The sequence below is a fragment of the Alexandromys fortis genome, unplaced genomic scaffold (assembly GCF_014885135.2).
Source record: "Alexandromys fortis isolate MF-2015 unplaced genomic scaffold, M_Fortis_MF-2015_v1.1 scaffold_77, whole genome shotgun sequence".
Lineage (NCBI taxonomy): Eukaryota > Metazoa > Chordata > Mammalia > Rodentia > Cricetidae > Alexandromys > Alexandromys fortis.
In genome coordinates this window covers 8,626,927-8,651,367 of record NW_026067967.1, presented here as the reverse complement: position 1 = coordinate 8,651,367, position 24,441 = coordinate 8,626,927, and the positions used below count along the sequence as shown (strand labels likewise).

The following is a 24,441-nucleotide window of genomic DNA, read 5'->3' as shown; positions in this document are numbered from 1 at the left end:
GAGTACACTTAAGATACATCTGTCTCCTGCCCCCACAAACCACAAATGGACAGGAAACACACAAAGCTACCTGAGAAAAATTAAAGATAGGCTGCGCCGTGCCCCACGAGATGGCAGACGTGGTGACTTCCTCTGTGCGGAAGAGCTTGCACTTTAAGTACACATTGCACGGTGGTGGTTTCTCCGGCTCTCCAGAAACAAAGTCTTTCCCATCTGGCACCATCAAGAGCACATGTAATAGTAAGGCACTTTCTCTGCTTGACCCATTGGTTTGATGTACTAAACTGTGATGCGGAACAGTCATGACGTCTGGAGAATTTGAGGATACAGGGTTTGCTGACTTCGGGTTGGGGAGCACTAAATTTTGTGTTTTCCTTGAAGTTTCCTCATGAATTTGATTTGAGTTCTGTGGGTTTTGGGTGCAGGTCGTATCCTGGAGTGTTTTTCGTGCCATATCTGGACTTGTAGCAGCAGAAAGTGGAGTATGTTGGGTGCTGCTGCTTAACTTGGCACTGACACCAGTGAAATCCTTGTTGCCTAAAACAAGCTCCATGGTGACCTTGAAGACAAAAGGAGAAGAGTCAGTGAGAATGTCTCGTAGCACTAGAATCGGAATTCTGGAGCTGACAACAAACTTAAGAATACATTCATCCATCCTCAAATACTAACAGACATATTCGTCAACCTCCCAGACTAAGAGGAGCCAGACAGATTATTTACCAATATATGATGACCTGTAAATCATTCTGTAAGAGAAGATAAGGAAATGCTAAGAAAAGGATGGAGACACGTATAACTGACACAGACCCCAGCTGAAGAAGCTCCTAGTGGCCAAGTCAGAATTAGTAACAGCAACAGATGATATAACCTAGTGAATAAGGTAAGAATCTGTCAGCTCACACTAAAGCAAAATTAACCTGGTAAGGGACAGTAACTCCTCTTCACCATTATACAGAGTAATGTCCATCAATAAATGCTCAGAGCTGGACAGCTCTGTGGTAGAGCAAGTGCATAATGGATAAAGCTCCAAGTTTCACGAGGAACATGAAGCCAGGTGTTGTGGCGCACCCTTTTAGCCCTACCACTTGAGAAGCAGAGGCAGGCAGACCTCTTGTGAGTTCGAGGTCAGCCTAGTCTACATGGTGAGTTCCAGGACAGCCAGGCCTATATAGTGAGACCCTATCTAAAAAACAACAACAGAAATGAAACTGCCATTTTATAATTATCTTAAAATCATGATTGAGGCTGAGTTAGTTAGAGCACACCTGTCATTCCTGGACTTGGGGAGGCTGAAGTAAAAAGGATCGAGAATTTCAGACTATATAATGAAGGCCTCTTTCAAAAAATGAAACAAAATAAAAAATACTTAGGTAAACCAGTAGAGGGGCAGTCTACAGCATAAATAACTGGCTTATCTTAAAAATTACTAAAATATTAAAATAGGAAGGGCTAAAGAACTCTTTCAGTTTAAAGGGAATTTGGAAAAAATTCCTGGGGTCACAAGTCCAAAATTTAAACACTGCCTTAACCTAAAAGGATCTGAATTTCACTCTTACCAGTGTGTATAACTCTATTTTCTACCATTTGACTCTTGCTTGCTATCCTATGGGAACAATCCTTAGGGCTTTTACTTTCTTCCCTTTTCTTCAGCTATCACCTCAGACATTGGCTCCTCAGAGAGGGCTCGTCTGTCCGTCTCCTGCTTCCTCCCAGGCACTACTGTACGTACTTACTGCCTTCCAGGCACTCTTGCTCTTCAACAGAAGCCTCCCAACTGCAGAGCCCTTCCTTTCCCTGTGTGCAGCCATATTATGTTCAGGAGATAGCCGTGTCTTTCTGGATGTACACCCACATACCTGGAGGGGGCCAAGTGCAGATGAGCCATGTTCCTGCTGCACTGGAAGCTGGTTACGGAAAGAAAGCAGCTCGGACTGAATGACAGCTCGCAAAGGAAGAGATGCAGATCCAACGGCTTCCGGCTGATAGAATAAGGAAAGAAAAAGCTTAAGGAGGAGCCATGGGGGACTTTAACTGAAGTGACAGCCTATGTGGCTTGTGAGAGAACAGTGCTTCATGAAGTACAAAGCTCCACTATGATGTGACCAATACTGCTACCATACTGCTGTGGGACAATGGTCTTACCCTATCACTTGTACTACTTTTCATTAAAATGCTGATTGGCCAGTAGCCAGGCAGGAAGTACAGGCGGGACAACCAGGGAGGAAGTAGAGGCAGGGCAATGAGTAAAGGAGAATTCTGGAAAAAGCAAAGCTCAGTCTGCAGACACAGAGCAAGTAAGATGTGACAGCCTCGCTGAAAAAGGTACCAAGCCATGCGGCTAACACAGGCAAGAATTAAGGGCTAATATAAGTTTTTAGAGTTAATAAGAAGCCTGAGCTAATAGGCCAATCAGTTTATAATTTTTTTTTAAATATTTATTTATTATGTATACAGTATTCTGTCTGCTTGTATGCCTGATGGCCAGAAGAGGGCACCAGACCCCATTATAGATGGTTGTGAGCCACCATGTGGTTGCTGGGAATTGAACTCAGGACCTTTGGAAGAGCGGGCAATGCTCTTAACCTCTGAGCCATCTCTCCAGCCCCCCCAATCAGTTTATAATTAATGTAGATCTCTGTGTTATTCTTTGGGACTTAACGGCTGTGGGACTGGGCAGGACAGAAACCTCAGTCAACACCATATCCTGCCAGTTTTTACTTTCCCTTTTGGATTTTATTAATTTCCCCTAGAAAATACAGATTACAGAGGATTTTTTATAAGCCACAAAAAGCATCTTTCTCTATTAAAATTTAGTTTTCTACAGTAAGATTCTTTGACTAATGTAAGACTGAGGAAGTCTAATCCCAGCACTAGGGAGGCAGAGGCAGGAGGATCTCTGAGTTCGAGACCAGCCTGGTCTACAAGAGCTAGTTCTAGGACAGGCTCCAAAACCACAGAGAAACCCTGTCTCGAAAAACCAAAAAAAAAAAAAAAAAAAAAAAAGACTGAGGAAGTCACATGTGATATGCTATTGAGACAACAAAGCTGTCGTATGAACAGGCTGGAAAATAAACCGCCAACATGTCTTCATACAGGAGATCTGGCAGTTACTATGAGCAGCTTTGTATTTTTTGCTCCAGTGATTCCATTTCTGGAATTTACACTAGAAAAATAACAACATATTAAAAACTATACACAAATTGCATGTGTTAAAAGTAGTTAATAACAAGAAACAACTAAATATCTAATGCAGTGGTTCTCAACCTGTGGGTCACGACCCGTTGCAGGGTGGGGGTGTCACATATAAAATATTTACATTACAATTCCTAACAGTAGCAAAATCACAGTTTTGAAGTAGTAATGAAATAATTTTATGGCAAGGGTCACCACAACACTGTATTAAAGGGTTGCAGCATTAGGAAGGTTGAGAACCACTGTTCTTATATATAACAAGTTAATTTTATTATAACCATATAGTTGTATGGCAGGCCCTCCAAAGAGCTATCAGTTCACAAATGATTTTATTTTGCTGTTTTTAGATAGGGTCTTCCTCTGTAGCTTTGTCTGTCCTGGACTTGCCTCTGCCTCCCATTTGCTGGGATCACAGGCATGTACCAACATTGCCAGCTCACTAAAAGCTTCCAGTAATAGGAGCAACACTTGTTATGTTTGATAAAAGTTGAATAATAAATTTGGAGGTCTTGAATAAATTTTAGATAACCCTCCTTTTACTGGCTTGGGTAACAGCTGCATGGAGGCAGGCTTTCCCCACACTTGATCAAACTCAGCTCAAGGCACAAGGGCAATGGAAAATATGAAAGAAGCAATTGGGGGGCTGGAGAGATGGCTCAGTGGTTAAGAGCATTGCCTGCTCTTCCAAAGGTCCTGAGTTCAATTCCCGGCAACCACATGGTGGCTCACAACCATCTGGAATGAGGTCTGGTGCCCTCTTCTGGCCTGCAGACATATATACAGACAGAATATTGTATGCATAATAAATAAATAAATAATTTAAAAAAAAAAGAAGCAATTGAACTGGCTAGAAAGTTAGGTATACTTCATTTACTGTAACAGCCCAACACCACAGGTGTCTCTGCTGCTTCCCAGCATGAGGAAAATTCTAATTAAGGGCTCCCTCCATATTCGAGAACGCCATATACATCAACTCTGGCCAACTGTTATAAACCATTGGAGAAGATATGGACTAGAACTGTAGATAAGATCATTTCTCTCCAGTCTAATTACAGGATCAAACCAACTCAGCACTATGGAAAAACTCACATAAAAGGTGGCGTTTTTTTTAGGCAGTCACTGGGCAAGACCACGGCCCAGACCCAACCCTCCATTCTTTCAGTAATCAGGGATATAAGACCACTTGGAAGAGGAGATCGGACACCCATAAGACAGCTCCAAGGAGGCTTATATAAATATGAACATATAGTTCCCTAAACATAAAATTATGTGGGAAACTATTTTATTAAAAGAAAATTGGAAATTAAAAAAAAAACCCATGACACAATATTAAGAAAAAACCCAACAAACAAAAGATACATTCAACATTTTGTAACATATCAGGCTCAATTGGAAGTCACATCAGCAGGGTCTGTAATCGTAGCTGTTTAGGAGGCTGAGGAAGAACAGAAAGTTCAGTCTCCCTGGACCACAGTGAGTTCAAGGCCAGCCTGGTAACTTAGTGAGAACCTGATAAGGATAAAAAGTAAAAAGATGTCTGGGGCTCAGTTATAGAGAACTTGGCAACCATTTTTGAGGTCCTAGGTTCAATCCTTAGTAACACACACACACACACACACACACACACACACACACACAAAATAAATGAAAAGTAAAACACAAATGTTAAATGTAAAACAAACAAACAAACACAACTTGCTTCATTGCCAGGCTGACTCTGAACTCCCAGGATTCCATCTGCTTCTATCTCGGGAGTGTCGGACATGAATCACCATGCCAGGTTATAAGCAAATTTTGCCTTCTTGGTGGGTCGTATTCAAATGGAAAAATATTTTTAAAGTTTTAAAAAATAATTCAAACTTCTTTTATAATTAGAAAAAAGCCATTAACTAGGTTTAGGGAATGCAATATAAATATATTAAAATGTAAGTGAGGTTGTGTTGAAGTTTTCTCATGGCTGAACAATTCTCTGATTTCTTTTTACTCCCCGTTCCTTCCTGTTTCACTATTTTTCTAAGAGGTTATATCTTCACTGAAGGAGCAATCAAGCTCCCACCCATGTCACTCACCTCCGAGGAGTCTCTTGCAAGTGAACTTCATAAACTGGAACTATTTGATCAGTCGCTACCTACGATCTTATTATTTTGGGTGTGGGCAAGAGGACTTCAAATTGAGGCTCGTATAAAACAACCCATCCTGATCCTGCCACCAGGCTACTACGGTTTATAAGCACAGTCAGGAGGTTGAGGACATGGGCTCTGGCAGTTGTGGTTAGCACACCCCTGCAATCCTAGCACTCAGAAGGCTGAGGTGGGAGGGCCACAAGTTCAAGATCAGCCTGGGTCACATAAATGAAACCCTGTCTCAAAAATAAAAAAGGAACAAAACCAAACAAACAAAAAAACAAAACAAAACCAGAGCAGACCAAGAACTTGCATGCTGCTCTGGCTCTGCTTGTTAGAGTGGGAATCTCAGACACGTCACTGAACTTAGCTTCTTCTAGGAAACGAAGGTGGTAAAATACTGAATTCACAGAGCTGGTGTAATTATTAGATGTGACAGTGTGCTGGCAGAGAGTATTTAGCATTGTAACATTTGTTATTATTTGAACCCAGAAATCTCATTTATCTAGGAAAATGCCTGGTATAAAGCTCAAATAACTTACCTTTTTCTGTGGGGCTTTCTTTGCATAAATTTGGAAGGTGAGGTTAGAATTCCACCAGTGCTCTATCATTGGGCCACCAAACTCTATTGGACACACAAATCGCTGCTGGAATTTCACCACTGTGGAAGAGAACAGGTAAACAGTCACATGTCACACAACCAACCACAGCCACCACTAATACATGCTTTGACTCCACCTGCCCTTCTCAAGTTCATTCAGGAATTCAGTGTGACTTTATAAAATCAAAGGCTGTAGGGAGAGACAAGAAAAAAAGCTGGGTATAGTAGCAGAAGATAAGTGGGTTCTACTGTTTCAGATCTGCTATGAGAAAGGATCTTTAAACGTGAACCAAGATATAAAAGGCGACTTACCCATATATCTCACTGTGGCCAAGACACTGTGATTTTTTAAATGTTTATTTATTTTGAGACCAGGTCTTACTTGTAGCCTTGGCTGGCTTGGAATGCACAGGGATCTGCCTGCTTGGTGTGTGCTACTATGGCCTAGCAAACATGACTGTTTTTGAAAATCAGGTAGGTAAGTGGCTCAACAGAAAAAGGAGATTAACTAGAGGGAAGATGAGAGGAAAATGAATTTATAGAAGAACAATATTTAAAATTCCAATAATAAAAGTAAGCAAATTTTCTGGCTAACGGACAAGACATTCAGGCTGTCATTCAGGATGAGTATCAACTACTCATGCTAGTTAGTCGTATCAGGTGGAGCTGAGGCCTTCTGAGTAGACAGGAATCTCTACTGTACACAGGATGAAGTGACACTGGTCATTGGTAATGGAGCTTCATCTAAGACATTTCATCTAAGAAATCTGAGAATCAAATCAAAGATGAGCTCACTTCAGCCCTATTACTTCAGTTACAGGTCATTCACTTCTGAGCATCTTTAGCAGGTTTGAACAATGCTCACCAACAGCCGAGGTATATAGAGAATCTGGTACTGAACATTCATTCATTCATTCAAATCACCAAATTTGACCTACTCTTCTCTGTTCATTTTTGGCAATCTCAATTCTTGACTCTCGCCCTCTCATTACTCTTAGGCAGAATGTGGGTCTGTGCCCAGGAACTATGAGTCACCACGGGATCAATTTCTCTGGCTGCTGTACCCAGGAAAAGGATAACACTTCTACCTCTTCTGGACACCAGAAGTCAACTGAGGGGCAAACAGAAAGTCTCTGGACACAGTAGTAGTTCTTAATGAACAGACTGAATTCTACTGCAACCTGTGTTAAGATTGCTCCTTCCTACCTAAGAACATTTCCTCATAGCTACTGTATCAATCACATAATTCTGCTTCTTAAGCCTTGATTGGTGCTAAGCGAATGAATGTAATAATGGAGAAATCTGTATAAACTGCTAACCATGCCTTACAGAAAGGTTTTTAGAGTTGAAAGATATCATAACTGATTTGGAATTCCCCTCTGTATGCTGTGAATACCACTGGTGAATAAAGAAACTGCCTTGGCCTGTTGATAGGACAGAACATAGACAGAAGGGGAAAACTAAACTGAATGCTGGGAGAAAGGAGGAGGAGTTGGAGAGAGGCATGTATCCCCACCTGAGGAGGACTTAGCCGGTAAGCCACTGCCCTGTGGTGATAAAGATTAATGGAGATGGGTTAAACTAATATGTAAGGGTTAGCTAATAAGAAGCTAGAGCAAATGGGCCAAGTAGTGTTTTAAATAATATAGTTTCTATGTGATTATTTCGGGAATAAACTAGTGGCCTCTTTTACAACAATGAACTACATAGTCTAATCAATATTATTAGTAAGGGAAGCCTAAAGACAAAAAGTGATTTGCTAAGATCATACAATTAGTATTTGATATGACCAAAATGAGGACCCACTCTTCAAAGCAGCTGCTGGGTGAGCAGACAGCTCAGAGGGTAAAAGCATGTGCTGTCAAGCCTGACAACCTGAGCTCCCTTCCTGGAGCCCACACCAGGAGAGAATCGACTCCCGAAAGTTGCGCTGGATTTCCATTCCTGCTGCTGCCCCTCACTTCCACCTTCCCATACAAAATTAAATTTCCAAAAAATGTAATTAAAAAAATTAAAAGTATCTATAATATTAGGCTACAGTAACATGTTTTTGGTGTTTGAATATTTACAATAAAAAGAAAATAAAAGACAATATCAAAAATACATGCAACAAAAGAAAAAATAAGCCGGGCAGTGGTGGTGCACGCCTTTAATCCCAGCAGAAGCAGGCGGATCTCTGTGAGTTCAAGGACAGCCTGGTCTACAAGAGCTAGTTCCAGGATAGGCCCCAAAAGCTACAGAGAAACTCTGTCTTAAAAAAACAAAAAACAAAAACCCAAAATAAAACAAAACGAAAAACCAAAAAAATTAGAAAAATTAGATAAAATCAACTACATAAAAAAACAAAACATTTTACACTTGTGCTGTTTTATGTTTTATGTTAACTTAATATAAGTTATAGTCACTGGACAGGAGGGACCCTTAACTGAGAAAGTGACTCAGTATGACAGGACTGTAGGCAAGCCTGTAAGTCATTTCTTAATTAGTGATTGATGGGGCGAACCCAGTCCATTGTGGGTGGGTTCCCTCCTGGGCAGGTGGTCCTGAGCTCTATAAAAAGGCAGGCTGCCTCCAGGTTCCTGTCCTGTTTGAGTTCCTGTCCTGACTTCCTTTGACGATGGACTAAGATGTGGACATATAAGCCAAATAAACCCTTTCCCCCCAACTTCTTTTGTCATGGTGTTTTATCAAGCAATAGTAACCCTAAGACATTACTTTAAACAGTGCCTTCTACAGCTAGGCATGTGGGACACTCCTGAAATCCCAGCACCTGGGAAGCAATGGCAGGATGACTTAAAGTTTCAGGTCAGTCCAGTCTACATAGTGAGACCATTTTAAAAAGCAAAAACCAAGCCATGGGTGATGGCACACACTTCTAATTCTAGCAGTTTGGTCAGAGGCAGTGATCAGCAGAAAACTAGCTCACTTTTTACCTCCATCTGCGACTTTACTGGAGGCAAGTCGCACGACCTCAGTGATCAAAGCTGTCTTTCCCAGTCCACGTCTGGAAAAGCCCACAGGAAAGTGATACTCCACAAAGAAAGTGCTGGAAGGAAAAAAAAAACTAATTAAAAACAGACAAAATAAGGGCTAGAAAGGTGGTTCAGCAGTTAAGAGAATTTGTTGCTCTGGCAAGAGCACCCACCGGAGTCCAGTGCCAGGGAATCCAGTGCTCTCCTCCCTGCTGACTTCCCTGAGCATCACGCACACATGTGGTACACATACAGGCAAAGCACCCATATACATAAAAAGGAAAAAAATCTAAAACCAAACCAAAAAAAAGTACATTTATTTTCTGTCTCTCTATCTTTGAAGTTCCTATTTCCAGGACTGCATGGCCTCAGAGGTCACTTAGAGCTCACTCTTCAAGTCTTTTACCATCTGCCAGGTGGGATGGAGCTTGTTTCTGAGAGCACCCACAGTACTTCCAAGGTAAATGATCTCTCTGGACCCTGAGGTGTTATGCTACAGATAACCATCTTAGGTGCCTGTCTCTTTTGCTGTAACTGTAAGGGCTGAAAAACACCATCTACCCCAGCTTTCTTTACTCTAAATTTACCCTCGTTCTTGGGAACTTTGAATCAATTTATTGATTGAAATGTACATGAAACAGTTACACCCTTCCTATTATCAGCCACACTTTCCCCAAGAACCACTTAGCCTTCTTATTTAGATATACCGCTTTTTTGCTGCTGCTGCTGCTGCTGCTGGCTTTGGTGGTTTCCCAGCAAAGTCTTTTCTGTTTGGTGTCATATGGGGACTATCTGGAGGGACGCCCATTGTTTCAATGATGATTCTGACGGAATGTATTCTACCCAGAAGTGCCAGTCTATCCACACTTAGTGACGTCGCTGGGGTATGTCCTGGAATTCTTGAGAGCACTTGTTCATCAACCACACTTCTGTAAGTTCACAGACAGGTAGGCATGAGTTAGAGACCCACTGGGAACAATCCAGTTGCACAGGAGGAAAGAGGTCAAGCAGTGAGTATTTCTTTCCAAAGATAAGTAGGAACAGCTCTATGTTTTACTTTGAGACAATGTCTCACTATGTAGTCCAAGCTGGCCTGAACACCATCTCCCCCATTCTCCTGCTTCTAACTTCCATGCTAGGATTGGAAACAGCATTTATGATCAGATCTGGTTCTCATCTAAAATTATGTAAAAATATTCTTTAACTGTAAGATTTATATCCGTACAAGTATAGGAATGGGTGTTACAGAATTAGATTTTTCTAGAAGGGAAGTGTAACTTCTTCTAGTTTACCCACTACCCTAATCTCATTACCATGTCATTGTGTGCTCTTCACATTTTCCATACAGGTATGATAACAGCAGTCATACCACCACCCACTATTCTGCTTTCTTCATAACTCATCTTGTCAAGCATCACCTTTTATTTTTTTATTTATTAATTTTTAGCTTTTTGAGACAGGGTTTCTCTATGTAGTTCTGGGTGTCCTAGGACTCAATTTGTAGACCTGGTTGGCTTTGAACTCACAGAAATCCACCTATCTCTGCCTGTTGAGCTGTGCATCTTAGGGTTGAAATCCTTCAATGAGCTGCTATATATAACTTAAGCACTTCTGCAGGCTTGGCCAAATCCAGGCTATTTCCCTTGCGACAATGCTCTTGCTCCGCTTTGGCCTACATTCAGCATTCATGAGGCTCACCTGCTTTTCTTGACAGCTGCCATCTTCTTCAGCTTGTGCTCACTTGACCCTACCACCTTAGATCTGTCAGAGGCTTTTGACTGGTTCACTGTTTTAGAAGGTTCCATGCTCTCATCTTCACTGAGGAAGTCACTGGCACTGACTTCAGATTTCTAGAGGAAGATAAACAGAAGGCATGGCATTGAAAGATGCTAACTTCAGCGGAAGCAGCTACACTGTTTCTCCCAAAGCAAGCAGCAATTCTTTTTAAAAACACCATTCTGTTAAAGAGATAAATGGCAGAAGGGATATATTCCATTTTGATCCTGGCTATACAAGAACAATCTGCAGTTCAAAGATAAGCTCTAAGTCCATTCAGGGTAAACAAGAAGACAGGAAAGTGCTCAGGGAGACCACTGCACTGACTGTTGGCTGTGTTCAGCATTGTGCTAGAGTTGCACATGTAGCTAAGTAGGCAGCATGTTCCTACCAGGTGCCTTGTCTTGTCTTTACAGATAGAAAACACCATGAAGTCTGTTTGTGATTCCCAGCTATAAGGGGGGGAACCTACATTTTGATTTCCATGATTTTTTAAGTCTGTCTTTCTACCATAGTTTGAGGCAGAATGGTTGTTACAATGTCACCTAGCTGGGTGCAAAGACTGTCTTTGCCCCCATTATCCATGCTCTAAATTATTCATTCTGTTTTTAAAATTGCTTTTAAAAATTAATGACTATTTCACAAATTGCCTTCAAAAAGAAATCAGCTGAAAAACCCCCTTAATTTTATTTTCGAGAAAAGGCATCTACTGTAACGGATTAAATTGGCCTCTTGTATTACAAAGTGCAAAATAAACAGAGGAGGTGGCATTATGACTATTTGGCTTCCGACTGTAAAGGGCACACAGTATCTAACACACAATGTGTCACTCAAGTCTGTCTCCTCCCATTTCCATCTTCAGCATTTTTAGGCACATAGTTTGTTGACCCATGATAACAAGGACAACTTTACTCAAAGATCAAAGTAGAAAGCTTTTTGATCATAGGTTTTCCTTTGATGGCTGCTTTTCAAAATGAATACAGAAGCCTGGTGTAGTGACAGAAGCCTTTAATTCTAGCACTTGAGAGGCAAAGGTAGGTGGATCTCAAGGCCAGGCTGGTCTATATAGTGAGTTCCAGGCCAGCCAGGGATACATAATGGGATTCTGACTCAAAACAAACATTATAATAAAAATGGTCAGATAAAAGATAACCAAAATCTGGTGTGGGAAGTCCTTCTGTCTATGCGTTGCTTTTATTGGTTAATGAATAAATCTGTTTTGGCCAGTGGCTTAGCAGAACAGAGCTAGGTGGAGGGCGGGGGTACGCTTCTGCAGCCTACCAAAACTTTGTTGGTAGGTCACGACCTCGTGGTGCTGCATAGATTAATGGAGATAGGTTAGTTTAGAATATAAGAATAGCTAGCAATATGCTTAAGTTGGCCAAACAGTATTATAAATAATACAGTTTCTGTGCGATTATTTCAGGAGTCTGGGAAGCCAGGAAACGAACAAGCAGCTCCCAACAACACAAAATCTAAGTAGATTTATAGGTTAAAATAAATTAGGGCAAATACAAATTGGGTTGTTAAATTGGGCTTGGAACTCCAGGAATCCGAACCAAAGAGCAATAATGCTGCATGCATTTCTACGCGGTGATGATTTACTACTCAATATCAGAATGCCAAACACTGTCTTTGGAGCAGAACATGAACATGTTAAACCCCTGATCTTCTTGATAGTTCACGATCAACTGGTTAACTGTCTGCATCAACACTTTCTGAAGTTATTCTGCTCACATAGCATGGGGGGATTATTTAGTGCCCTTCGGACATTCACTTATTCATTGTCTTTGCTGTATGGTTAATAACAATGGTACACACGCCTGTTTATGAAAAACTGCACCAAAGACGCACAATAAAGGTTATGTATAACCCATTCTTCTTGGGAGAGTCAGGATGGTTTCCTCATAGAGGGCCTTTTGAAGAATGCAGTTTACTAGATGACTAGAAACAGTTCTACATTCACAGAGAAGGATCAGAAGGAGGAAGTAAGGAGGTACAAGAGAAGCTGAGGTGTTTGAGGAGGGAATAGGATGCCAGCGCGGAGACACCAGTGAATAAAGGCCAAACAGGGAAGCGAGGGAAGCCGGGTGGAGTTCCAAAGCCATGCTTAGAACTTTAAAGAATGAGACAGCAAAAGAACACAGGTATGCTGCCAGAAGGTCCGGGCAAGGGTTCAAGTTCTGCCACTCAACAGCTTACAATGTTTTTAGTGTTAAAGCCGAGCCTGACTATGCAGCCTTGAATTTGCTTTTTAACCAGGCAGGCCTAGAACCTTGGATCCTGCCGCAGACTCCCAAGTGCTGGGATTACAGGTGTGTATCACCACAGGCCAGCTTCCTTGTATTTAACTTCTAAGTATTTAAATTCCCTGTATTTAACTATTTAAGCTGTTTTTTCATGGTATGTAAGACAGAGAAAATACTGTTTCATGGGTCTAGTTAAAGAATTAAACTGAAGTATGAATTGAAAACATTTGGCACAGGTCATGATTAATGGAAGAACAACATGTAAAGGCCTTAGCACATAGGACACTGGTTAAGTCAGTGTGAAGTAAAGAGACGCTTTCTTCTTTATCCCACATGGAACACAGTTACAGTGAGGCAGGAGGTCCTGGGATCCTAACAGCTAGACTCTTTCAAATTCAAGCTCTCTTTTTCTTGATGCTACATCCACCTTTTACTCTGTTTCTCTCTCCTCTCTCAAGACCGCAGAAGCTTTGTTTCTGCTCTGGATTGCTTGCCCTCTAATTCTGCTCCCCATTTGGTTAAAACCCTGTCATTTTCACCTCACCTGCCATGCAAAGCTTCTCAGTCTGGTCACAGTGTGCCAGTCTATTCTACAAACTCATTTTCCTCCCAGTGTTGGGGCTCAAACTCAAGGCCTTGCTAAATTCCCTATTCTTTTGAAAATTCTCATTTACTTAATTGGATTCCTTGCAGTACTTAAACACACTTTTCTTGGACTTGGACTATAGCACTTGCCTCACACACACAAAGCCCTAGGTTTAATCACCAGCACCACGCAGGAAAAAAAGTCTATTTCCAACATCCTTTTTGTTTCCTAAATAGATCCTTTCTATGCTCATGTGCTGGTCAGTTCTTCTGTGATTAATGCTTGAAGTGGGAGGGCTCAGGCCACCCCTAGAAGGTGGTTCTAGGTTGTATAAAAAGGCAGGCTGAAGGAACCACGAGAAACAAGCCAGGAAGTGGTGTTCCTCCATTGTCCCTGTTTGAGTTCCTGTCCTGATGTCCCTCAGTGATAGAAGATTTAAGTTGTGAGCTGTAAGCTGAAATAAGCCTTTTCCTCACCAAGTTGCTTTAAGACAGTCCATTCTTAACTCTGCCTTTCAAAACTCTCAAGTCTCTTAGACCTTTTATGCTTGCTTATGCTCCTGCTTGACAATATCATGTAATTTTCCCCATTTTGTTTCAGCTTTGGCAACCCTCCCCAGCTTACTACTGTGGAATTCTAAAATAACTCTAAAGTCATTTCTGACATCTCTGAGGCCAATTTAGAGGCCTCTCAGAAGTAATGCTCCCCCTTCCCCTGGGAACCAAGGACCTAACAACTAGACTTGTACTACTGAAATGTTGGGAACTTTCCATTCCCCCTTGAGTCCTTGTGAATGTTCTCCAAATAGAACTCAGTTATTGAACAGGGGCAAGATAGCCCTTAGGTGTTGACTCAGTTCCTGATGTTTTGACTCAGTCCCTGGGAAAGGGGCAAAGTGACCCTCAGATGTTTCCCCTTACCTCATCTGATCTGGCAACCACTCTTTAGCCAATTATTGGTAATAGCCCTTTTGAATAAGCCAATCATAATAGTTAAAAAAAACCACCCCCAGACACCCCCCTTGTTTCTGTGGCTTTTTCCTTTAAAAATAGCCTGTACCAGCTAATTGGGGTCTTTCTGGCCTCTCGAATGCTGAAAGACCCTATCATGACAGAATTAATAAAATCCTCATGCTTTTACATCAACTGTGGTGTGAGAGATGGTCTCTTGGGGCGACTCCTCCTCGGTGATTGGACTCTAGGGCCCAACACTACCAGGCCAGAATAAACTACCTTGTGTTTCAGTCACTTTTTTTCCTGGCATAGAAAAAGGCAAAATCAGAAGTGTGATGGTCTGAACATGATTAGAATGTGTCCCTAAAAGCTTTTTATGTTGAAAGCTTGGCCCTCAGTGACCATTAAGATGTCAGGCCTCATGGAAAGAGATTTTCAGTTCTGTTAGGAAAAGTTCTTAGGAAGGGATGATGACGGGACTCAGTCCCCATGACTTCCTGTTTGGTGATGTGATCCCTATTTCATACATGCCATGAGATGGTGTAGCCACAGGAATCTTTATCAGAGCTTTGAGAGTGCTGTTTAGACTTTCTGCCTTCTGAACTATGAGCTATATAAATCTCTCTTCTCTATAAAGTTAGCCTACCTCAGGTATTTTGTATGGTAACAAACAATTATTTGAGGAGCATGATAATAATCTCCAGGATTACTTGTGGAAAGCAATTAACTATTTATAGCATCTAGGACAGTGGTTCCTAATTCCATGACCCTTTAATAAAGTTCTTCATGTTGTGGTGAGCCCCACCAAAAAATTATTTTCATTGCTACTTCATAACTGTAACTTTACTACTGTTATAATGTAAATATCTGCTATGACCCCAAAGAGGCTGCAAGCCACAGGCTGAGAACTGATGTGGGAGTGATTTCTTATTAATAAAGAAACTGCCTCGGCCCTCATAGGACAGAAAATTAGGTAGGCGGAGTAGACAGAGGAGAATGCTGGGAAAAAGAAGCTGAGTGAGTGAGTCGCCATGATTCTCCCGCTCCAGACAGACACAGGTTAAGATCCTCTCTGGTAAGCCAGCTCATGGGCTACACAGAATATTAGAAATGGGTTAGAACAATATGTAAGAGCTAGCCAATAAGAAACTGGACCTAGCCGGGCCAGGCAGTGTTTGAAAGAATACAGTTTCCGTGTAATTATTTCTGGGTATAAACTAGCCATGCGGGCGGCCGGGTGCCGGGGACGCAGCCCTGCCGCTCCTATTTCAACAGATGGCGCCCAGACGTGATGGGCTAAATCCACTTAAAAACCTGAGAAGGCTTAAAAATAAGGGAGAGAGAGTTTAACACAGATTTTTGCTGTTTTGTTGGTGGCGTGCTGTAGAGAGATTCCTGATTCAGCAACAGCAGCAGAGAAAAAAAGCTGCGTCATTTTAAAGCGCGGCTTCCTGGGGCTATGCTGCCAGCGTGAACTCTGGCTTTAAAGCATTTCAAGGCTTTTATGGGACTGGATGTTTCTGTTCCCACTTGGGATCGGAGGAGATTGCTCTGAGACCTGCCGATGGCTCAGCGTTCCCTGCCTACACCTGGGCAGATGGCGGAATCAGGCTTAGGCAGGCGGAAGAGCATGGCGGATTCCTGCTGCCATACAGAGACGCGTTTTCAGACTGCGCAGTGCTCTGCGTGTCAGATTTGGCTGTAACTTGGATAAAAAGAGTTTCTGTGCTGCACACTCAGTCTCAAAATTAAATTGCTGATTGCGGCTCCAATGTAAACTGCTGTTTGCCTGTAACTGTGCTCAGCTCAAAAGCACCAAATGACTCTGAGGCAGGAGCGGCTGCTCCTTGCTGAACTGTGCTGATCTCAGGCAGGAACTACCGTAATTACCTTAAAACCGTGCAGTTAAGGTTTAGACTGGGCAGGACACAGGCAGTACCGTATTACCTATACATGGTGCAACTTAAGTTTTTAAGAAATGCTTAACATTTTAAGAAATGCTCCTGGATAATAAAAAAAAAAATACAGATTCACAGTAAAACAGATTCAGACACCGTTGGATGAATGTACGTAGGCTTGGGGAAAAAAAGAGAATATAAAGAATAAAGTTAATGTCTTAAAAAGAAAAAGGGTAAAGTCTTTAAAGAGACAGAGTACAGAAGTACAGATAGTTATAGATTAAGAGAAATAAAGAAAAATAAGCCACGTAAAAATGAAAAATTCACAGAGAGTCTGGATTATGTACATTGTGTTTTCTTTAAAATTTTTGACTGTGAAGGAGCTAAGTACAAAGAGACATTTTATTATATGGGCTGCTAAGCTGAACCTGCACATATGTTCTAAAGGTATCTTGACTTCAAAATTTGGATCTAAGGATATGATGCTTTGGAGAGGGTCTTCTTTTGTTTCCACAGAGGATGTGACCCTATGGATTGCATCTATCCCGGTATGGTATGATAGACCACGCCCTCCTGAAAGGTTGCTGTGAACACCCTCAAAAAATTACTTCACTCAACTGCCAACCGAGATGAACCTGACACACAGGTTACACCCTAAATGATCTGATTAACAGTGCCCCCATTCAGCAGGAAGCAGTTTGGAGAGAAAAAACTACGCCCATGTTCCCAAATATTGTTTATAAATGTTCTTTTACATTTAAAGGGGGATATGATATAGATATGAATAATTTGCATTGGTATGGATTTTAAGGTCAATTTTGTTATATGTATATGTATTTTTGAACTTGATTAAGGTATTGTGATTATGTAGTTCACTTAAAATGTAATGTATAATTAGGAAATATAGGTTGTTAATGGATAATCATTGCTAATAGTTAAGCTTGTAGTCATGTTAGTTAGATTTTCTAGATATATAGAGATATATTTCAATTAGATAGGCATTCTTCATATCTTTCAAAGACTGCAGAATATGGCATTTAAAATATTTTAATAACTTAGGACTTTTCATGACAAGGAGACACGTCTGCTCCTGGCAGCACCAGCTACTTCAAGAGGAAGATGGGCATCGAAGAGGATCCTTATGGAGTTGGATAGTCATTTGGGCAAGAAACTGCTCTTGCCTGGACTGTTGCATAAACTGGACACAGAGAACCCTCAGAGAGAGGACTGCTGAACTTGCCTAAAGGTGAGATGGTCTTTCGGGGTTCCTGATTCATGAAAGAGTCTACAAGACATTCTACAGAACACAGCAGAAAGTGACTGAACTGTCTTTAAAATTTCCTGCTTCATGGAAATGTATCTGGATACCATGGGCCTGTAGGCCGAAGATGGATGCCCCAACGGTACAGAGGAACTTTGGGTGACTGTCCAGGCAGCGAGATGTCTCTGTCATTTCTAGAGTTTTCTTATTTCTTGTTTACTTAGATAATATTATATCCTTCTGGAGTCTTTGATGGAGTTGAAGAATAAATAGTTATAGTTTTCCTTAGTTATGATAAGAGATAAAATAGATATAAATATTGTAACTGTAATTCTTACTTGATAACTGTTTTGTTATATGTAATTTTACTATGCTAAAGTTAAAGCCTTTCTTTTTTGTTTAAACGGAAAAAGGGGAAATGATGTGGGAATGATTTCTTACTAATAAAGAAACTGCCTTGGCCCATTTTATTGGATAGAAAATTAGGTAGGCGGAGTATACAGAAGAGAATTCTGGGAGAAAGAAGGTTAGAGGAGGAGTCGCCATGATGCTCCCACTCCAGACAGATGCAGGTTAAGATCCTCTCTGGTAAGCCAGCTCATGGGCTACACAGAATATTAGAAATGGGTTAGAACAATATGTAAGAGCTAGCCAATAAGAAACTGGACCTAGCCGGGCCAGGCAGTGTTTGAAAGAATACAGTTTCCGTGTAATTATTTCTGGGTATAAACTAGCCATGCGGGCGGCCAGGTGCCGGGGACGCAGCCCTGCCGCTCCTATTTCAACAGAGAACCACTGGTCTGGAAGATGCTAAACCAGCAACTCCTCATACAGCTTGACATAAAAAGGTTGGCATAAAGTAGAACTGCCTGAAAAGAATTCCCTGTTTTACAAGCCCAAAGAGGGTTCTGTTACCTGTGAGTAGAAATGTTTCTGGACTTTTCTGAATAGACACTGAGTGGGCTCTGAAGCATGCCTGTATTAGCTCCAACAAAGCCGTATGACACACTGCAACACAGGTTCTGGGCGCGACTGAATCTGAATCTGATTCTGGCTATGACACTTGCTACGTATTCTTGGGATAAAAGGAAATGTCACTAGGCCTGTCTCTTTTCTGTAAATGATAATACTTTCTTCTCTGGCTGTCATCATTATTAAATAAGCTGTATGTAAAATGAACAGCTTCCCGTGAGTACTGTGACTGCGGCTGCTAATGCTGTGTTCCCCGATCTGTGGAACTTCAGATGCAATGACTCACAGGTGCTGTGTAAAACAAGTTCTCCAGGAGACTCTGGTCATACTGAGGGTCATTCAGGTCACTGCTGCAGTACACATCACTTCCAGGAGCTGGGGAGTCTGGAGGCGAGCCTAATCCATTCCAGAAACGACCCTGGGATAATTCAGCACTGGAGACAAGAAAAACAAAGGCAAAGATTTTAATGGTGGAACTACCTGCCCCACCCCCACCCCCACCTCTGGCAAAACTTCCTAACAGGGAAAGGAGGAATGCTAAGGACTCACTCTCCACAAACTACTGGTGTCCTTTTCCAACTCCATATTGCCTCTCTTGGGATGATGTCAATTAGGACTCAAAACCCACTACTGACAAGCATTGTGTTCTCAGCAAGTGTCTGCTGGCCATCTATTATGTGCTATGGTTGCCATAGAGATGGCTAACCTAACCTAGGTCAAGCTGTGGTCCTTGTGGTACCCGTGCTCTAGCTGGGAGAAAAAAAAAATGGTAACTATCATTTTTTTTTAAAGTAAATGTTTTTGTGAAAAAAGAGCTAATTCACAAAAACATCTTCTTCAATTAAACAAACATATGTATTTTGGAATTATTATGACATGATTAATTTTACATTGGATATAAAACTGGATAAGCACTGTGAATTTGAAGCCAGCCTGGTCTACAGATTGAGTTCAAGGACAGCCAAGTCTACACAAAGAAACTCTGTCTTGAGAAACAAAACAAACAAAAATGAATAAAACACTACAAGGAGTTTACAAACTGAGGAAGCACAAATGTGAGTGATTCACACTATAAGGAAAAATTCAGCTTATTTTTCTCTTATAATAACAAATACTTAATGTTAGTGAATTAAACAATATTTAAATGAACATCCATTACTAACAAAGCAATAATATTAAATACCATATGCTGATCACTGACTCATGTATTTATTATTTCTCAGCTTCTTTTTCAATCTAGCTACCATTCTTTTTAATTTCTACAAAAAAGTGCACAATCATTACCTTCAAATGAGACTATATATTACTTCAAAACTTTTTGGTTTTATTTCCTTTACTTAGAGGAGCGAGAGCAAGAGAGAGGGAAACAGAGAGAAAGATCATTTCCATGCATGGGACAACTTGTAAGAATGATTCTCTCCTACCACATGGGCTCCAGGGACAGAACTCAGGTTGTCAGACTTGGCACCAATGTCTTTATCTGCTGAGATATCTCGCTAGCCTCTTAGGAACAAAAATTGTCCCCCTTTTTTTTGGAAAATATTCTTGGTATCCATTTATATAACATGTTTTTTTTTTAAAGATTTATTTATTATGTATACAACTTTCTGCCTCCACACGCCAGAGGAGGGCACCAGATCTCTTTACAGATGGTTTGGAGCCTCCATGTGGTTGCTGGGAATTGAACTCAGGACCTCTGGAAGAGCAGACAGTGTTCTTAACCACTGAGCCATCTCTCTAGCCCATATAACATGTTTTTAAAAATAGGGAATGGCACTATTAGGAAGTGTGGCTTTTTTAGAGGAAGTGTGACTTGCTTTTCCTGCTGCCTGCGGATCCAGATGTAGAAGTCTCAGTTACCGCCATAGCACCATGTCTACCTGCATGCTACCATGCTTCTTGCCATGACAATAATGGACTAAACCTCTGAAATTGTAAGCCACCCCAATTAAATGTTTTCCTTTAGAGATGCTATGGTTATAGTGTCTCTTCACAGCAACAAAACCCTAATTAAGACAGTACCTAGTGTGTACCTGTTCTCTGGACCCTTCCTTACATCTGTTAATATATGGTGCTAGGAGCAACGCAGGTTGCAACAGCAGCAAGTGCTTTTAACAGCTTAGCCATCACTCCAGGCCCATATATAACTTTATTTAGGGTCTATGCTGTCCATAGTAGCTGTTTGCTACCTGCACCTACTCTGCATACAGATCGTCAGAGATCTCTACTCTTCAGTATGTAGTCCTCTGTATTGTTTTTCCTTTTTTACAACTACGATTTATTTTAATTAATTTACTTGCTTATGATTTATTGTATTGTTAAATTTTGTCTGTGTTTCTTAGCCTTAAACAAGCACACTCTCAGCACTATTTCTTTACTTTTCTTAAACATGATTTCTGAAATTATAGTTATCCACATGTTGAATACACTGAAAATGTTCTTTTTTTTAATATTTATTTATTATGTCTGTGTGTATCTCTGCAGGCCACAAGAAGGCACCAGACCTCATTACAGATGGTTGTGAGCCACCATGTGGTTGCTGGGAATTGAACTCAGGACCTTTGGAAGGGCAGGCAATGCTCTTAACCACTGAGCCATCTCTCCAGCCCCCTGAAAATGTTCTTAATTTTAAACTTTATTTTCATATTTTCTCTTTTTGCTAAATATTCTGGAACTGTCCCCCTTCTGTTTCTCTTCTAAATGTTCGACTGACTCTTGTTTTCTGTGTACATGTTGGAGGCATCCTCATGTCTTCAAGTCCAGGCCCTGAAATGTTGACTAGAAGTTCAAAACACAAGTTGAGCCAGGAAGGCCTTGATAACTGGCTTCATCATAGAACAATTGGGCAGAGCTTGGTGTTTTTTGAGTAAGTTCTGTTGTAGAATATTATTTTAAGGCGTGTTACGTTTCTTTATGCTCTAGAACATTTGCTTAACCATATAAAGATGTGTTGCTTTTGTTGACGCTGCATTTGTTTAACTCTGTGAAGCTGTGATTCTTTGCCTGTCTAAAACACCTGATGGTCTAATAAAGAAGTGAATGGTCAATAGCGAGGCGGGAGCAAGGGCAGGAGGCAGGCCAGAAGGGAGTATAAATAGAAGGAGAACCAAGAAAGGAGCAAGGGAACAAAGAGGGGAGTACACAAGGGGCCACCCAGCCAGCCATTGAGCAAGTGAAAGTAAGATATACAGAAGAAAAGGAAAAAGTCCAGAGGCAATTGGTAGACAGGATAATTTAAGTAAATCTGGCTACAAACAAGCCAAGCTAAGGCTGGGGATTCATAAGTAAGATTAAGCCTCCATGTGGATTTTGGATACTGGGTGGTAAAAGAGTAAAGAACCAAAGAGCCAAAAGAGTAAAATAAACAATATTTTGGTGTTCCTACACGTGGCTAGAGTAAAAGAAAATCAAACAACAAAGTTATAGCAATGCCTTACATTTAAACGAGGATTTATATTTCGGTCAAGAAGAAAAAGGGGCTTGAGGTTAGAGGGGCAGTTCATCATCCCATGGACTTATTTTATCTTCTTTCTTGACTCCTAAGCACACTGACAGCCACACTACCTCCCAGGCCAGGCGCAGTCATTACAGTCAAGTAAAAGAGGTTGAAACACCACAAACTGGAACTTTGTTGTTTGGCTTTTTGAGACAGAGTTTCCCTGTAGCTCTGGAGCCTATCCTGGAACTTCTCTGTAGATGAGGCTGGCCTCGAACTCACAGAGATCTGCCTGCCTGTGCCTCCCGAGTGCTGGGATTAAAGGTGTGTACCACCACCACCTGGCTCTCTGCTTTTTTCTACAACTGATACTATAGAAGCCTGTGATTCTAACTTTAATTTCTTCTCTTCCTACCTCCACTGGGAAGGAAATGCTTTCCTATTTCTTAGTGTTAGCAGGTTGATCTTTCTACTCTTCCACTCAGAATATTTTGATATCTGCCCCATTTTTAGATTTTTAATATGAAGTTCAAGTTCTTTAATGTAATAGTCAAAGTCCTATTGGTGATACAAGGACCAAAAGGTGATATCTCTTCCCATAAGTTTAAATTTTAACCAAATTAAACTAAGTGCAAAAGCCAGGCATTGTGGTGCATGCCTACAGTGCCAGCACTTGGGAGGCAGTGGTAGGAGGATCAGGGCTCACTGTCATTCTCAGCAGCTAACACAGATGATGAAGAGAATGGGGAGACACAGACAGAGAGGTGGGCTGCGGGCCATTCTGTGAGCAAAACTAGAAGAAAAGGCTGTACACTGGCTTTTTACTTAATAGGCAAACAGTCCTAGTTTAAGGATAAGGGAAGGACTCAGGCCGAGGAAGTATTACTAACAAAGTATTCAATGAATTGAAAGAAGTTTTAAATAGAAGAAAGCTAGATAAAAGCACTTACCTGCCTAGCAGCAGCTGTATGGCTCCGGTGTCAACTTTTATGTCATCTTTACAAAACATGTTCTCAGTCAAGGGGAGGAGGTGGTCACCACTGTGATCTTTAAATTGATTTTTATATGAATTCCTGGTTCCAAGGTGTGAAAAATACTCTGTCATGAATGGCTAACAGATGGGAAAAATTTAAATCCTAATCAAACTAAAAAAGAGAAGGTACTAGTCTGACTTAGAAAATTTGACATTTTTAGGCTTCTCTGCCTTAAATGTATATAAAACTTTACACTGTGCAAATTTCTTCCCAACACCAGAATCCCATTTCATTTCCGAAGTGAGGGAAAAATATCTTCATTTTATATATAAGCATTCCAGTTTAGAGAGTGAAGAGTTTATCCATTTATATATTCATCAAGCACCAATGTCAGGTGTTAGATTCTAAGTTCCTTCTACTGTAGGCTCACCACATTAAGAAATATTTACTGAGAGGCCGGAGAGATGGTTCAGCAGTACTTGCTGCTCTTCCAAAGGATCCAGGTTCAAGTTCCAGCACCCACATGGCAGCTCAAAACTGTCTGTAACTTCAGTTCAAGGGGAATCAGACATCCTCATACAGACATACAAACAGGCAAAACACCAATTCAAATGAAATAAAAATAAATTTAAAGAAAAAGAATTGTTATTATTATTATTGTTGTTGTTTTTTGAGAAAGGATTTCTCTGTGTAGCCCTAGATATCCTGGAATTCATTCTGTAGATCAGGCTGGCCTCAAACTCAGATCCACCTGCCTCTGCCTCTCCAGTGCTGGGATTAAAGATGTGCGCCACCACCGCCCAGGTTTAAAAAAAAAAAAAAGAATTATTTGCTGAACATTTCCAAGATTATCCCATTCATAACAACAAAAAGCAAGGTAAGTCAACAACTGAAGAAATGAGCTAGAGGGGTGTGTGTTTGTCACTAACTTACAGCACTGAGGATCTGAAAGCATCTTCCAGCATAGGAGGAGGAGCTTTGTCCAGCAGCATGCTAGTATCTGGGCTCGAGTTCATTGCAGAAATCAACATGGCATTCCTCAGTTTATTGCCTTGTTCTAACAGAGCTGAAGGCAATAGAAACAGAAAATGAAAGCATCTGAAATCCAGAAGGAAGGGTTCCAGTATTCACAGTACCTGTCCTCCTATGGGTGACTTGCCCCAAGGTTCTGCAGTGGCCTTTGGGTCTGTTCTTCTGTAAGCCGGAAAATTGCTTGAGGAAGTTATTTAACAACTGTTGTTTACTGGGCTTCTACCGTGTGGTTAGATGTTACATCAATGAGTGAACACTCTATCCCAGAGAGACTGATATTATTGTGGGAGCTGTTGTGTCCCAGCCTCCCAACTCTCCCAACTGCTGTCTGACCATAATGAGGTAAATGATGCCTATGACTCATTTTCATATCCAGATACCTTATTCTGGCTCTCTTATTTATAAGAGTTTCAATA

The 24,441-nt window shown here is 41.0% G+C and overlaps 1 protein-coding gene across 1 annotated transcript in view; it reads right to left on the bottom strand.

Moving 5' to 3' along the window:
• The window catches only part of C2cd3 (C2 domain containing 3 centriole elongation regulator), a 98,022-nt gene that overhangs the window by 51,073 nt on the left and 22,508 nt on the right, over positions 1–24,441 (bottom strand). The window contains 9 exon segments of the mRNA XM_050154456.1: positions 71–559; positions 1,857–1,979; positions 5,858–5,976; positions 8,850–8,962; positions 9,596–9,817; positions 10,587–10,738; positions 18,870–19,017; positions 22,970–23,092; positions 23,927–24,059. Coding sequence (XP_050010413.1) covers positions 71–559; positions 1,857–1,979; positions 5,858–5,976; positions 8,850–8,962; positions 9,596–9,817; positions 10,587–10,738; positions 18,870–19,017; positions 22,970–23,092; positions 23,927–24,059 — 1,622 coding nt within the window.